This window comes from Sminthopsis crassicaudata, chromosome 4 (assembly GCF_048593235.1).
Source record: "Sminthopsis crassicaudata isolate SCR6 chromosome 4, ASM4859323v1, whole genome shotgun sequence".
In the NCBI taxonomy this organism is placed as follows: domain Eukaryota; kingdom Metazoa; phylum Chordata; class Mammalia; order Dasyuromorphia; family Dasyuridae; genus Sminthopsis; species Sminthopsis crassicaudata.
The window spans coordinates 306,559,452-306,576,510 of NC_133620.1; the positions used below are offsets into that span (position 1 = coordinate 306,559,452).

At 35.2% G+C, this 17,059-nt stretch overlaps 1 protein-coding gene across 1 annotated transcript in view; it reads left to right on the forward strand.

Moving 5' to 3' along the window:
• Window positions 1–17,059, forward strand: part of FBXW10B (F-box and WD repeat domain containing 10B) — a 122,910-nt gene that overhangs the window by 62,348 nt on the left and 43,503 nt on the right. Inside the window, exon 9 of the mRNA XM_074265038.1 lies at window positions 2,252–2,400. Coding sequence (XP_074121139.1) covers window positions 2,252–2,400 — 149 coding nt within the window. The remainder of the gene's footprint in view (window positions 1–2,251; window positions 2,401–17,059) is intronic.

The window sequence follows — 17,059 nt, forward strand, 5'->3', positions numbered from 1 at the left end:
AACAAGCTTTTCATGCTTGAAGAACTGGATAAGAAAGGTGGAGAAAAGAGAACAAGAAATGAAATTGGTTCTAAATGAAAAAAATTCAAGGCTTCTCTTTAAGGATTTGGGCTGAAACCGGGAAATTCACAAAATATACCATGGAATGGAGGTTTCAAATATAGAGGTTACCCTACATGCAATCCATAAAGCTCACCAGTGCCACCCAACTAGATTAAAATGTGATTGGGAAATGTTTAACAAAATAACTAAAAATAGAATAGAATATGGATAATATTATTTATGGCTTTTTAAAAGTCTACAGGTTCCATTTTTTTTGAGTGATATCACTGCCATAGAGAGCAGAAGACCATTATCTATTTTTTTTCTATCACCTGGAATACTCTCCTACTCTTTTCTCTACTTTTCCATGTCTTATTCATCCTTCAAGGACCACTTCAAGTCTTATTTCCAGGCCAATGTCCCTCATGAAAACTTTGAAGGACTTTCACATCCCACAAAAATAATTTTGTCCTCTTCATTGCTGGAGTACTTAGTATAACATATTCCACTCATTCACAATTAGCATATACTGACCTATATTGTTATGTTATTTCATGTGGATTTTATATCTCCCAAATAAAAGTTTAAAAATCCATGTAGATAAGATGTTATCTCTAATTCTTTGTGTCCTCAGAAGTCCAATAGATTATATATTAAATATGTAATGCATATATTACATATATGAATATATAAATATATGTATACATAGGTATATGCATATATTATACATACACATATATTTGTCATCTACAACTTTATTGGTTTAAGGAACTTGCTGTGAGGAAACTCACCATATCAATCCAGTTTGGCAACTTAAAGAGTGAGTAAATATCAGAGGCAAGGCTTAAATTTTTGCTTCTATTCACACTTATTGTTTATATCTAAATAAATCTATATTTATAGATATTATATACACACAATATATTATGTGTGTGTGTATATATATATATATATATATATATATATATATATATATATATATATATATATATATATAATTTATTGTTGTTCATTCATGTCCAACTTTTTGTGACTCCCATTTGAGGTTTTCTTGTCAAAGATAGTAGACTAGTTTGCCATTTGCTTCTCCAGTTCATTTTACAAATGAGAAAATAGGCAGTTAAGTGACTTGCCCAGGGTCACACAGCTAGTAAATGTCTGAAGCTGGATTTGAATACAGTTCTTCCTTACTACAGGCCTAACACTCTATCTACTGTGCCACTTAGTTAACCCCAAAATATACTGGAATATTTTGCCATCTCTTTCTCCAGCTCATTTTACTGATGGGGAAACTGAAGCAAACACAGTTAAGTGAATTACCTAGGGCCACACAGCTGGCAAGTGTCTGAAGCTAGATTTGAACCCAAGGAAATGCATCTTCCTGACTCCAGGGCTGAGGCTCTATCTATTGCACCTCCTAGCTTCCCTATTATAGAATATTCATTTATATAGATAATATAGAATTATCATTTATATGTATTAGGTATACAAATGTATAACATATATGATGTGATAAATACACAGATATAGTATATGTAACTGATTGTTTTGTAATATGTTATATATTTATAATAAAAATAATATAAAATCACATATATGTACTATTTGTATATCATGCCACATGTCATTTATTTGTGTATCTATTTACAAATAGTAATATATATATAATATATATAAATAGTATCATATATAATATGTACACATATAAATAGTCAAATACACATATATAGTAATAATGTAGGAAAAGGAGAAAAAGAATTGAGGTTACCAAATTAAAGAAGCCTGTTAATAGCATCATAATTAGAAATGGAAGAGTTCTAATCATTTAATCCAAGTCTCTAATTTTTAAGGTTCAGAAACAGACCCAGAGAAATTAAATAACTTGCTTGAAGTCACACAGATAATAAGGAGAGTCAGTATTCAGACTCAGGTCCTTTCTCCAACTCACTTCAATGGTAATTTGTACATAAATTTAGGATGAAGTGAAATATAGAGAAACACTTCCCCATTTGTAAGGATTTGGACTAGAGAGGCCTTAAAATTTCTTTCAATTTCAAATCTTAGGAAACTATGGAAGTTTCCTGGGACCAAGTCTACTTGTGGTTATGCAGAATATTGTATGGGAATTTCAGTGGATGCCCCCAATAGAGTAGCATCAGTTGGTATTTGACTTAACTCAGTGGCCCTTTTTCCTCTTTTCTTCTTTCAGTGTGGGACATGGTTAGTGGGAAATGCCTGAAGACTTTTAAACATAAAGATCCTGTCATGACTGCAAAGATTAGTAGTACCCACATTGTGAGTGGCTGTGAGCAAGGCCTGGTGAAAGTTTGGCATATAGCATCAGCTACACTGGTTAAGGTAATGTGTACCTGTCTGGGATTGTGGGGGGGAGGGGAATGGCACTGAAGCATAGGGAAGGCTTGGGTGAGATTAGAGGGCCAAAATAATGAAGGCTTTTTCCTTCTCACATTCATCATAGAGCTCCATATGCACAGTTCTAATTGAGACCATTTCCTCTTCTCTGTATAAAGGATCCATTTTTACAGGGTATAAGAGTAGACCAAATTAAATTCTGTGGTTTTCCCTATTTCCATAAATAATTCTATGTAGGTGAAGTCTATTTGTTACAATGTTTAGAGTATAAAAGGAAACCTATAGAAAGATAAATTAATCTAATTTGGTTTGGTGAGGTTGAACAAGAAGAGAGGTTCGTGGAATAACTATTTATATTACAAGAATTACAGCCTCCCATGCCCTTTTAAAGTAGGCAGAGCTCTCTCTGAGGATGGAGCAAAAGCCAAATGATTACCCATTCACCATTGGCCTAGTAAAGAGAGGAGGTAGGAATCTTTACATTTAAAGGAAAGAAAATGTAGTTTGCCAAAAATGGATTAGAATAACCAAGTTTGGTCTTGGAGGAAAAAAAATGCTTATCTCTTCCATTTTTAGAGATGCCTATGGGTGTTAAACATTACACATATTGTCAGACTAGATGATTATTAGCTAATTTTACTAAACATTTCATTTTTATTCTTTATTATAAGGAAGCTTCTCTGGGTAGGGAAGTGAGGGAATATATTTGGAAATGAAGGTGATAAAAGATCATTTAAATATTTAAAAAAATTTTTGTATTTTATTTTTTTCCCTAATTACATGAAAAAAACATTTTTGACATTCATTTTTAAAACTGGAGTTCCAAATTTTCTCTCTTACCATTCCCCCTCCACCACTGATAAGGCAAACAATTCAATATAAGTTATACAACTGTAGTCATGCAAATAGCTCCATAATCATGTTATAAAATACATAGACCAAAAAAAAAAAAAAAAAGAAAAGAAAAGAAAAAAGAAAAGAAAAAGAAACCAATCTTCCAAGAAAAATAAAGGAAATTTAAATAGCAGGCTTCAATCCATATTCAAATAGCATTAGTTTTTTTTTCCTCTGGAATTGCATAGAATTTTTCACTATAAGCCCTTCAGAATTATCTTGGATCATTATATTACTGAGAATAGCTAAGTCAGATTATTTTCCAATATTGTTGTTACTTTGTACACAATATATTTCATTTTGCATGAATTCATGAAAGTCTTTCCAGATTTTTCAGAGAGAATACTGCTCATCATTTCTTATAGAACAAAAGTTTGTTTTTTGGGGGGTTTTTTGGGGTTTTTTGCTGAGGCAATTGAGATTAAGTGGCTTGCTTGGGGTCACACAACCAGGAAGTGTTAAGTGGCTGAGGCCGCATTTGAACTCAGGTCCTCCTGTCTTCAGGGCTGATGTGTCCACTACATCTACTAGCTGCCCCAGCACAAGCTTATTGCAGAATAATCACATGTCACAATTTATTCAGTTATGCCCCAATTTATAGACATTCCATCAATTTCTAATACTTTGTGCCAAGAGCTGCTATAAATATTTTTGTACACATATATGTCCTATTCTTTTTCATGTTTTATCTCTTTTGAGATACATAATAGTAGTGGTATTGCTAAGTCAAAGGGTATGCATAATTTTATAACTCTTTGGGCATAGTTCCAAATTGCTGTACAGATTGTTTGAATCAGTTCACAACTCTACCAACAATTCATTAATATCTCATTTTTCCCACATGCCCTTCACCACTGGTCATTTTTATTTTCTCTTCTATTAGCCAATCTAATAAATATGTGGTAGTATGTCAGAATTATTTTAATTTCTAGTTCTCCAACCAATAAGTCAGTAATTTTTCATATGACTAAAGGTTATGTAATTTGATTACTTCATTAGAAAACAGTTCATATATTTTGATCATTTATCAGTTAGGAAATGGGTTTTATTTTTATAAATTTGACTTGTTTTTTCCCCATTACTTTTACTATTCCCTCCATCCTATTTCCCCCTCTGTTTATTTTCTTTCTCCTTTCATCCTGTATCTCCTCAAAAGTATTTTGCTTCTAACTATCCCCTTCTCCAATCTTCTGCATCCCCTCCCTGTTCCCTTCTATCATTCTGCATCCCCTCCCTGTTCCCCTGCCTTCTTATCTCCTTTCACTTCTACTTTCCTGTAAGATAAAAGAGATTTTTATTTTGAGCCAATTCTGATGAAAATAAGATTCACTCATTCACTCTTCCCTCCACTGTAAAAGCTTTTTTTTGCCTCTTTTAATTTACCATTCTACCTCTTCCTCTCCTTTTCTGCCAGTACATTCCTCTCATACTCCTTTGTTTTTTTAATTATCCCTTCACATTCAACTTGTGTCCTCTGTCTGTATATCTTCCTTTTAACTGACCTAATCATGGGAAGTATATGTTACAAGTATCATCTTCTGACATATGAATGTAAACAGTTTAACCTTATCTTAATTGTAATAATCCTTTATGACTTCTATTTTATTTACCTTTTTATGCTTCTCTTGAGGCTTGTATTTCAAAGGCAAATTTTCTATTTGGCTATGGACTTTTTATCAATAATGCTTGAAAAACATTTTCATGTTCATTGAATGACTATATATTATAGTCATTGAACGGTTGACTTTAAGTTTTAAAAGATTATACTTAAGTTTTGAATTCTTAATTGTAATTCTTAGTTGTAATCCTAGTTCCTTTGTACTCTAAAGCATAATATTCCAAATCCTCTAATCCTTTATTGTAAAAATTGCTAAAACTTTTGTTATATTGATTGTAGCTCCACAGTACTTGAATAGTTTCTGCCTGCTTGCATTACAGTTTCCTTGACCTGTAAGCTTTGGAATTTAGCTATAATACGTCTGGGAGTTTTCATTATGGGATCTCTTTCAGGAAGTGATCAGTGGATTCTTTCAATTTTTAGAATTCTCTGGTTTGAGGATATCAGGGTAGTTTTCCTTGACAATTTATTTTATTTTATTTTATTTTGTTATAGCTTTTTATTTACAAGATATATGAATGGGTAATTTTTCAGCATTGACAATTGCAAAACCTTTTGTTCCAACTTTTCCCCTCCTTCCCCCCACCCTTCTCCTAGATGGCAGGTTGACCAATACATGTTAACTATGTTAAATTATAAGTTAAATACAATATATGTATACATGTCCAAACATTTATTTTGCTGTACAAAAAGAATCAGACTTTGAAAGAGTATACAATTAGCTTGTGAAGGAAATCCAAAATGCAGGTGGACAAAAATTGGGAAAAATTGGGAGGGATTGGGAATTCTATGTAGTGGTTCATAGTCATCTCCAAGAGTTCTTTTGCTGGGTTTAGCTGGTTCAGTTCATTACTGCTTGATTGGAACTGATTTGGTTCATTTCATTGTTGAAGAGGGCCACGTCCATCAGAATTGATCATCATATAGTATCTTCTGGTCCTGCTCATTTCACTCAGCATCAGTTTATGTAAGTCTCTCCAGGCCTTTCTGAAATCATCCTGCTGCTCATTTCTTATAAAAGAATAATATTCCATAATATTCATATACCACAATTTATTCAGCCATTCTCCAATTGATGGGCATCAACTCAGTTTCCAGTTTCTGGCCACTACAAAGAGGGCTGCCACAAGCATTCTTGCACATATAGCTCCCTTTCAATTCTTTAAAATCTCTTTGGGACATAAGCCCAGTAGTAACACTGTTGGGTCAAAGGGTATGCACAGTTGGATAGCTTTTTGAGCATAGTTCCAAACTGCTCTCCAGAATGGCTGGATGTATTCACAATTCCACCAACAATGTATTAGTGTCCCAGGTTTCTCATATTCTCTCCAACATTCCACATTATCTTTCCCTGTCATTCTAGCCAATCTGACAGGTGTGTAGTGGTATCTCAGAGTCATCTTAATTCGCATTTCTCTGATTAATAATGACTTGGAGCATCTTTTCATATGGCTGGAAATAGTTTCAATTTCTTCGTCTGAGGATTGTCTGTTCATATCCTCTGGCCATTTATAAATTGGAGAATGGCTTGATTTCTTATAAATTAGAGTCAGTTCTCTATATATTTTGGAAATGAGACTTTTCTCAGAACCTTTGAATATAAAAAATATTTTCCCAGTTTATTGCTTCCCTTCTAATATTGTCTGCATTAAGTTTTGTTTGTACAAAAACTTCAATTTGATAAAATCAAAATTTCTATTTTGTAATCAATAGTGATCTCTAGTTCTTCTTTGGTCATAAATTCCCTGTATTTCTCTCTAAATAGTAATCATTTTCTGGGAGCAGGTTTCTTGGGGGAGCTTCTGGAGGAAGCCTTAGTTTCAGTTCAGTTCAATAATGCCAAATGCAGCCAGGAGTTAAAGTCCAGATCCTTTATTTTCTCCTTCAAAGTCCTGAATCTTTTTCTGGGCGTGATTAGCTTTAACCCTAACCCTAACTCTAACCCTAAATTCGCCTATCTCTCTCCTTGGTTCCAAGGGCTCCCTTCAAATGTCTCCATAGCCAAAGATTTTTCCTTCAGCCTCTCATCCTCCCAATGTCTCCAGCCAGCACAAAGGTGAAAGTGAGAATCACTCTTGACTCTGCCTCTGAGAGTGTGATTGTGGGTTTCTATGGGCTTGTGAATCTCCTGGAAGTCAATGCTAGCTGTGAATCTTCCAAAGTAGTCTTGGTCCTTAGAGCTTCTCCCTTATATGTTCCACACTGAATATACACCAATCATATCAGGAGGATACCATTATTTGTTGAAGGATTAAATAAATGCTAAATTAGATTTAACCATTGTCTCCTCCACTCAGTACCTTGTTTCAAGTTCTGGCCCATAACATCTCCTTGTAGGGTCAAATCAATCATACCGAACCATGCTAAATTAGATAATTATTATCTCTATTCATTCCAGTGACTTAGTACCTTGTAAGAATCCAAACACTCTTCCACAGGTCTGAGAGGTAAATTATCCTATGTTCTTCTAATTTATTTATAATCTCATTCTTTATGCCTAGGTCATGAACCCATTTTGATTTTATCTTAGTGTACAGTATTAAGTGTGAGTCAATGCCTAGTTTCTGCCATACTAATTTTCAATTTTCCCAGCAATTTTTGTCAAATATTGTTTTGTGGTTTGATTTATTTAATTCTGAGACTGCAAAGTTGAGATCTCCCACTATTATAGTTTTGCTGTCTATTTCTTCTTGTCACTCTCAACTTCTCCTTTAGGAAGTTAGATACTATACCACTTAGTGCATATATGTATTGATATTGCTTCGTTGTCTTTACCCTTTAGCAAAATTTAGCTTCCTTCCTTATCTCTTTTAATTAGATCAGTTTTTGCTTTTGCTTGATCTGAAATAAGGATGGCTACCCCTGCTTTTTTGACTTCACTTGAAGCATAATAGATTCTTCTCCAGCCTTTTACCTTTACTTTGTATGCATCTCCCTGCTTTAAATGTGTTTCCTGTAAATAATATATTGTAGGATTCTGACTTTTGATCCAGTCTGCAATTCGCCTCTGCTTTATGGGAGAGTTCATTCCATTCACATTTGTGGTTTAAATGACTAAATCTGTATTTCCTGCCAGATTATGCTTTTTTTTTTTTCTTGGTCCCCTTTACCCCCTTTCTCAATATTAAACTTATGGGCCCCAGTCATGTCACACAGCTCTCTCTCTTAAGGATCCCATCCTCCTCCCTTCAAATCCCTTACCCTTTCTTGTATCCTTCCCTTATTACTCTTTTCCTTTTCCCTTTTCCTCTCCCACTTTTTAATGATGTGAGAGAAGATTCTCTGTAAACCAAATATGTCAATTATTTTCTTTTTGAGCCTACTTTGATGAGAGTAAGATTCACATAATGTTCCTCCCCCTAAATTCCCTTAGATATTGTAGGTTTCTTTTGCCTCTTCATGGGATGTAGTTTCCCTCTTTTTATCCTCTTTTCCCTTTTTCTGACACTATCCCCTTTCCATTTCTACTTCCCTTTTTTATGTTATATCAGTGAAATCAGATTATACATGTGGTCTTTATGTATATCCACAACAGAAATACAGTTCTCAAGAGTTTTTACCTTTTTCTGCTTCTCTTGAGTCCTATGGTTGGCAATCAAACCATTAGATCTGTTTTTTTCCTTAACACCAAATGGAATTCATCTATTTCATTAAATGTCCATCTTCTTCCATGGCAGAAAATGCTCAGCGTAGCTGGATAGTTTATTCTTGGCTGTATTCCAAGTACTTTTGCCTTTCAGAATATCAGATTCCAGGCTCTTTGACCTTTAATGTGGAGGCAGCCAGATCTTTAGTAATCCTTATTGTGGCACCTCGGTATTTGAATTGTTTTATCCTGGCCTCTTGTAATTTTTTTTCCCCTTAAGCTGATAGTTCTGAAATTTGGCCACAATATTCAGTGGAGTTTTTATTTTAGGGTATTTTTCAGAAGGTGTTTGATGAATACTTCCAATGCCAGCTTTACCTTCTGATTCTATTACATCTGGGCAGTTCTCTTTGATGATTTCCTCTAAAATATTATCTAGGCTCCTTTTTTCATCATCATTTTCGGGAAGTCCAATAATCCTCAGATTATGTCTAAGAGAACTATTTTCCAAATCTGTTGTTTTTCCAAGTAGATATTTAACATTTTTTTCTAATTTTTCATTTTACTTCACTGATTCTTGATGGCTCAATGAATCATTCATTTCTATTTGTTCAGTTCTGATTTTTAATAAGTTATTTTCTTCATTAGCTTTTTAAAATTCTTTTTGCATATGTCCAATTGAGTTTTTAAATGAGTTGTTTTGCTCTATGGAATTTTTTTTTTTCATTTCACTAATTTTTTTTTCTTTTTTAGTGAGTTTTTTTTTTTTTTTTTTTTTTTTTCCAATTCACAAGTCTTACTTTCTTGGGAGTTCTTTATCTTTTCCAATTCACAAATCCTCCTTTTTTGGAAGTTCTTTACCTTTTCCAATTCACATTTCAGGAAGTTGTTACTCTTTTGCATATCTTATCTTTCCTTTCCCCATTTTTCTTTTCTCTCTTTTAAGATCATTTTTAAAAGTTTTTTATTAATTTTTATAATTATAACATTTTCTTTGACAGTACATATGCATAGATAATTTTTTTTACAACATTATCCCTTGTACTCCCTTCTGTTTCGACTTTTTCCCCTCCTTCCCTCCACCCCAACCCCTAGATGGCAGGCATTCCCATACATATTAAATATCTTATAGTATATCCTAGGTACAATATATATGTGCAGAACAGAATTTTGTTGTTGTTGTTGCAAAGGAAGGACTGTATTTGCAAGGTAAAAATAATCTGAGAAGAGAAACAAAACAAAACAAACAAACAAAAAAAAACAATGCTCTCAGTTTACACTCATTTCCCTGTGTTCCTTTTCTGGGTGTAGCTGATTCTGTCCATCATTGATCAATTGGGATTGGATTAGCTCTTCTCTATGTTGAAGATATCCACTTCCATCAGAATACATCCTCATACATTATCATTGTTGAAGTGTATAATGATCCCCTAGTTCTGCTCATTTCACTCAGCATCAGTTGATGTAAGTCTCTCCAAGCCTCTCTTTATTCCTCCAGTTGCTCATTTCTTACAGAACAATAATATTCCATACCATTCATATACCATAATTTACCCAACCATTCTCCAATTGATGGCCATCAATTCATTTTCCAGTTTCTAGCCACTATGAAAAGGGCTGCCACAAACATTTTGGCACATACAGGTCCCTTTCCCTTCTTTAGTATTTCCTTGGGATATAAGCCCAGTAGTAGCACTGCTGGGTCAAAGGGTATGCACATTTTGATAACTTTTTGGGCGTAATTCCAGATTGCTCTCCAGAATGGTTGGATTCTTTCACAACTCCACCAACAATGCATCAGTGTCCCAGTTTTCCCACAGACCCTCCAACATTCATTGTTATTAGTTCCTATCATGTTAGCCAATCTGACAGGTGTGTAATGATATCTCAGAGTTGTCTTAATTTGCATTTCTCTGATCAATTAGTGATTTGGAACACTATTTCATATGAGTGGAAATAGTTTTAATTTCATCATCTGAAAATTGTCTGTTCATATCCTTTGACCATTTATCAATTGGAGAATGGCTTGATTTCTTATAAATTAAAGTCAATTCTCTGTATATTTTGGAGATGAGGCCTTTATCAGAACCTTTAACTGTAAAAATGTTTTCCCAATTTGTTACTTCCCTTCTAAACTTGTTTGCGTTAGTTTTGTTTGTACAAAAGCTTTTTAATTTGATGTAATCAAAATTTTCTATTTTGTGATCAATAATGATCTCTAGTTCTCCTTTGGTCACAAATTCCTTCCTCCTCCACAAGTCAGAGAGGTAAATCATCCCATGTTCCTCCAATTTATTTATGATTTTGTTCTTTATGCCTAAATCTTGGACCCATTTTGATCTTGTCTTAGTATGTGGTGTTAAGTGTGGGTCCATGCCTAGTTTCTGCCATACTAATTTCCAGTTTTCCTAGCAGTTTTTGTCAAATAATGAATTCTTATCCCAAAATTTGGGATCTTTGGGTTTATCAAACACTAGATTGCTATTTTTATTTACTATCTTGCCCTGTGAACCTAACCTATGCCATTGATCAACTACTCTATTTCTTAGCCAATACCAAATGGTTTTGGTGACTGCTGCTTTTAAAATACAGTTCTAGATCAGGTACAGCTAGATCACCTTCATTTATTTTTTTTTTTCATTACTTCCCTTGAAATTCTTGACCTTTTGTTGTTCCATATGAATTCTGTTGTTATTTTTTCTAGGTCATTAAAATAGTTTCTTGGGAGTCTGATTGGTATAGCACTAAATAAATAGATTAGTTTAGGGAGTATTGAAATCTTAATTATATTCGCTCGGCCTATGCAAGAGCACTGAATGTCTTTCCAATTATTTAAATGTGACTTTATTTTTGTGGCAAGTGTTTTGTAATTTTGCTCATATAATTCCTGACTCTCCTTTGGTAGATATATTCCCAAATATTTTATACTATCGACCATTATTTTGAATGGAATTTCTCTTTGTATCTCTTGCTGTTGGATTGTGTTGGTAATGTATAAAAATGCTTTGTATCCTTCGACTTTGCTAAAATTCTGAATTATTCTCATAGCTTTTTAGCAGAGTCTTTGGGGTTCTCTAAGTATACCATCATGTCATCTGCAAAGAGTGATAATTTGATTTCCTCATTTCCTACTCTAATTCCTTGAATCTCTTTCTTGGCTCTTATTGCAGAGGCTAGAGTTTCTAGTACTATATTGAATAGTAATGGTGATAATGGGCAACCTTGTTTCACTCCTGATCTTACAGGGAAAGGTTCTGGTTTATCGCCATTACATATGATGTTTACTGAAGGTTTTAAATATATGATCGTTATTATTTTAAGGAATAGTCCATTTATTCCTATACACTCAAGCATTTTTAGTAGGAATGGATGTTGGATTTTATCAAATGCTTTTTCTGCATCTATTGAGATGATCATATGGTTTTTATTAATTTGATTATTAATATCGTCAATTATACTAATAGTTTTCCTAATATTAAACCAGCCCTGCATTCCTGGTATAAATCCCACTTGGTCATAGTGTATTATCCTGGGGATGATTTTCTGAAGTCTTTTTGCTAATAATCTTATTTAAGATTTTAGCATCAATATTCATTAAGGAAACTGGTCTATAGTTTTCTTTCTCAGTTTTCGATCTACCTGATTTAGGTATCAGTACCATGTCTGTGTCATAAAAGGAATTTGGTAGGACTCCTTCAATCCCTATTTTTTCAAATAGTTTATATAGCATTGGAGTTAGTTGTTCTTTAAATGTTTGGTAGAATTCACATGTAAATCCATCTGGTCCTGGGGACTTTTTCTTAGGAAGTTGGTTAATAGCTTGTTCTATTTCTTTTTCTGAAATGGGACTATTTAGACTACTTACTTCTTCCTCTGTTAATCTGGGCAAGCTATATTTTTGAAGGTATTCTACCATTTCATTTAAGTTATCGAATTTATTGGCATAAAGTTGAGCAAAGTAGCTCCTAACTATTGTTCTAATTTCCTCTTCATTAGTGGTGAGTTCTCCCTTTTCATTTTCAAGACTAACAATTTGCTTTTTCTCTTTCCTTTTTTTAATCAGGTTTACTAAGGGTTTGTCTATTTGGTTGCTTTTTACATAGAACCAACTCTTAGTTTTATTAATTCAATAGGTTTTTTACTTTCAATTTTATTAATCTCACCTTTTATTTTTTGAATTTCAAGTTTTGTGTTTGTCTGGGGGGTTTTAATTTGTTCCTTTTCTAGTGATTTTAGTTGTAAGCCCAAGTCGTTGGCCCTCTCTTTCTCTATTCTATGCAAGTAGGACTGTAGAGATATAAAACTTCCCCTTATTACTGCTTTGGCTGTACCCCCACATTTTGGTATGATGTCTCATTATTGTTATTTTCTTGGGTGAAGTTATTAATTATGTCTATGATTTGCTGTTTTACCCAATCATTCTTTAATATAAGATTATTTAGTTTCCAATTATTTTTTGGTCTATTTTCCCCTGGCTTTTTATTAAATGTAATTTTGATTGCATTGTGGTCTGAAAAAGATGCATTTACTATTTCTGCCTTACTGCATTTGATTTTGAGGTTTTTATGCCCTAGTATATGATCAATTTTTGTATAGGTTCCATGAACTGCTGAGAAGAAAGTATACTCCTTTCTGTCTCCATTTAGCTTTCGCCAAATATCTATCATATCAAACTTTTCTAGTATTCTATTTACCTCTTTGACTTCTTTCTTATTTATTTTGTGGTTTGATTTATCTAATTCTGAGAGTTCAAGGTTGAGATCTCCCACTATTATAGTTTTGCTATCTATTTCTTCTTGCAGCTCTCTTAATTTCTCTTTTAAAAATTTAGATGCTTCACCACTTGGTGCATATATGTTTAATATTCATACTGCTTCATTATTGATGCTACCCCTTAGCAGGATATAATGCCCTTCCTTATCTCTTTTAATTAGATCAATATTTGTTTTTGCTTGATCTGAGATGAGTATGGCTACCCCTTCTTTTTTGGCTTTGCCTGAAGCATAGTAGATTCTGCTCCACCCTTTTACTTTTAGTTTGAATCTATCACCCTGTTTCAGGTGTGTTTCCTGTAAACAACATATAGTAGGATTCTGACTTTTAATCCAGTCTGCTAACTGCTTTCTCTTTATGAGGCAGTTAGCCCCATTCACATTTATGGTTAGAAGGACTAATTCTATATTGCTTGCCATCCTATTAACCCCTGCTTATGCTTTTCCCCTTTCCTTCCCTCTTACCCCCCTACCCAGTATTAAACTTGTGAACACCACTTACTTTCCACAGCCCTCCCTTTTTAGGATCCCTCCCCCACCTTAAAGTTCCTCCCCTTATTTTACCCCTTTTCCTCACAATTTCTGTATTCCCTTCCCCTTAATTTACTCCTTCCCTTTCACTTTTCAATGAAGTGGAAGAGGTTTCACCATAAATCGAATATGTCTATTGATATACACTATGTTCATCTCCCTCCTTTCTTTCTCTCAGATATAATAGGTTACCTTTGCCTCTTCATGAGATGTAGTACCACCACTTTACACTTTTTTATGGTATAATTTCCTTTCCACCTCTAGTTTCTAGGACAAATTATACATATGTTCTTTACATATTTTTATGGCAGAAGGATAGTTCTCAAGATTTCTTTTTACTTTTTTAGAAATCTCTTGAGTTCTGTATTTGAAGATCAAACATTTTGTGTAGTTATGGTTTTTTTCATCAAAAAATAGATGGAATTCATTTATTTCGTTAAATGTCCATCTTCTTCCCTTGAAAATGATGCTCATTCTTGCTGGGTAAGTTATTCTTGGCAGCATACCAAGTTCCTTAGTCTTTCGGAATATCATGTTTCAGGCCCTTCGTTCTTTTAATGTGGACTCTGCTAAATCTTGGGTTATCCTTATTGTGGCTCCTCCTTATCTTAACTGATTTTTTCTAGCAGCTTCCAATATTTTTCCTTTGTCTGATGGTTCTTGAACTTGGCCACTATATTTCTTGGCGTTTTGATTTTAGGGTCCCTTTCAGTAGGTGACTGATGAATTTTTTCAATGTCTATTTTATCCCCTGTTTACAAAACGCCTGGGCAGTTCTCTTTGATAATTTCCTCAAAAATAGTGTCCAAGCTCTTTTTTTCCTCACATTTTTCAGGGAGTCTGATTATTCTCAAATTGTCTCTCCTGGATCTGTTTTCCAGGTCTGTTGTCTTTCTAATAAGGTACTTGACATTCTTTTCAATTGTTTCATTTCTCTGGTTTTGCTTGACTACCTCTTGGTTTCTCCTTGAGTCATTCATTTCTACTTGGTCGAGTCTAATTTTCAATGATGTATTTTCTTTGCTCACTTTTTTTATATCTTTTTGTAATTGTCCAATTCAGTTTTTATCTTCTATGGAGTTTTTTTCCATTTTATCCATTTTATTTTTTAGAGAGCTGATTTCTTTATCCAGCTCACTAATCCTGTTTTCCTTGGAATTCTTTACCTTTTCCAGCTCACTAATCCTGCTTTCCTTGGAGTTGTTTGCCTTTTCTCATTCACTAATTTTATTTCTCAATGATTTGATCTCTTTATCCACTCTGGATGACTTCTCCAGTCTCTCTTTCCAAGCTTCTCTTTCTTTTTCCCATTTCTCTTCTAGCTCTCTTGTAAGAGAGCCTTTTTGATTTCCTCTATGAGATTCTTTTGTATTGAGGAGCAGATCATATCCCCCTTAGGGGATTCCTCTGGGGACAGTCTGTTTTTAGTCTCTTCAGTATTTGAAGTCTGCTCTCTCTCCATACAGAAGCTGTCAATGTTTAGAGCCCTTTTGAATTTTTTGTTCATTTTGTCAAGAGCAGAATGGAAGAAAACAAATTGACAAGAGAAACAATTTGTCTGTTTTGGGGGGGATGGGGCTGGATGGTGTTAATGGGCTTCTTCTATAGACTGGGGGTAGGGCAGCAAAGAGCCACTAACAGAACAGTGATGGCTGCGCTGAATCTGCGCTCTGAGGCTCTGAGAATGTGCTGAGTCACTCCAAGTGGAGGTTGGGGGTGGCCAGGTTCCGAGAGAAGCTAGCTTTCTGAGGTTTTAATCTTCACCTCCAGTGTTTACACCCTCTCTGCTGCTCCTGGCTTGCTGCCAAGATGGAATATCCACACTTTTTGCAGAAACTGCAGAGATCGTACCCCTCCCCTCTCCAGTCTGAGCTGTGTGAGCTGCCTGTCACCCTCTGGCTTGCCTGCTCTCAGTCTGTGCCCAGTCTGTTCGACCCTTCCCCGAGCAAACACAGACCTTCTCTGGAGAATTTCAAGGATGTCTTCTCTTGGTGATTATTTGTGGGTTTCTTTTCTGGTCAAGCATTAACTCTGAGGCTTGTCATGAAGTAAGTCCTGAGAGAAAACACGGAGCTCAAGCAGCTGTCTGCCTCCATGCCACCATCTTGGCCGGAAGTCTCTTTTAAGATTTTTAATAGTCTCATCTAAGAGAGATTTGTGTGATGGGGGCTAGGTTACATCTTCCTTTGTGCTTTTGTCTGGAGACTGTCTGCTATTAGTCTCCTCAGGTTTGAAAACCTGCTCTCTTTCTGTATAGAATTCTGTATAGAAGCTATTGACAATCCTTTTGATTATTTTACTCATGTTTTTTAAAGCCTGTAGGGTCTGCCTTCAGGGCAAGGAGGTTACCAGCTTGTTCTGTAGAGCAGGGATAGGTGTATGGATGGTAGCTGTCCTGCCAATGGGCTGGAAAGAGCTGAAAGATACAGAAGTGCTCTGGGAAAAAGTTCCCTACCAGAAGTGATTAGACTTGGGTTGAGCTGTGGAAGTGCCCTGCAAAGAACCCGGCTGTGTGGATTAGCGATTGCCCTGGGGCTAGAGACTGAGAAGTAAAAGTATCACTACCACAAGCCAAAAAAGCCAAAGTCCACTGTGTGGCTGTGGGTATTAGCAGTTGCCCAGCAAATAGTCCCACACTGCACTGGAAGTGGCTCTGCCCAGGGAAGAAGCCACACTGTGGAAGTTCTATTGCCCCGGGCCAATCCCTCCACTGTGCAGATTAGAGGTTGCCAGGGCTGCAACCCCTGCTGTGCAGATTTGTGACTGCCCTAGCCTGTGCTGCAGAATATGGCTGCACAGCTGCACTGTGGTCTGTGCTGAGTCACTTCCGATTTTGGGTGAGTAAAACCAGATCTTGTAAGTTTCTGGAGTTTTTAGAGTACCCTCTACATTTGGTTTTAATTTCTCTGGTGGTCTACTGCTTTGTAATCAAGGCAGAGCAGTCAGCCTATAACTTTTCTAGCCACAGAGGCCACTCCCACTCCTGGTCCTCTTCGGATGCTAGCCTCTCCTATCTCCCTGCTTGCACTAAACTGCTCCGGGATAATCCGTTCAGGGTAAACCTTTTCTGATGATCTTCCAGATTATCTTCTTCTGGTAAATTGTTGTACTTCTAATCTTTGTGAATTTTACCAGCCAACCACTATTTTTGAGGCTGAATTTAATAATTGGTTGTGAGGGTATGAGAGGAGCTTATAAAGTTGCATGTGCCTTCTCCACCATCTTGGCTCCGCCCCTGAAAAT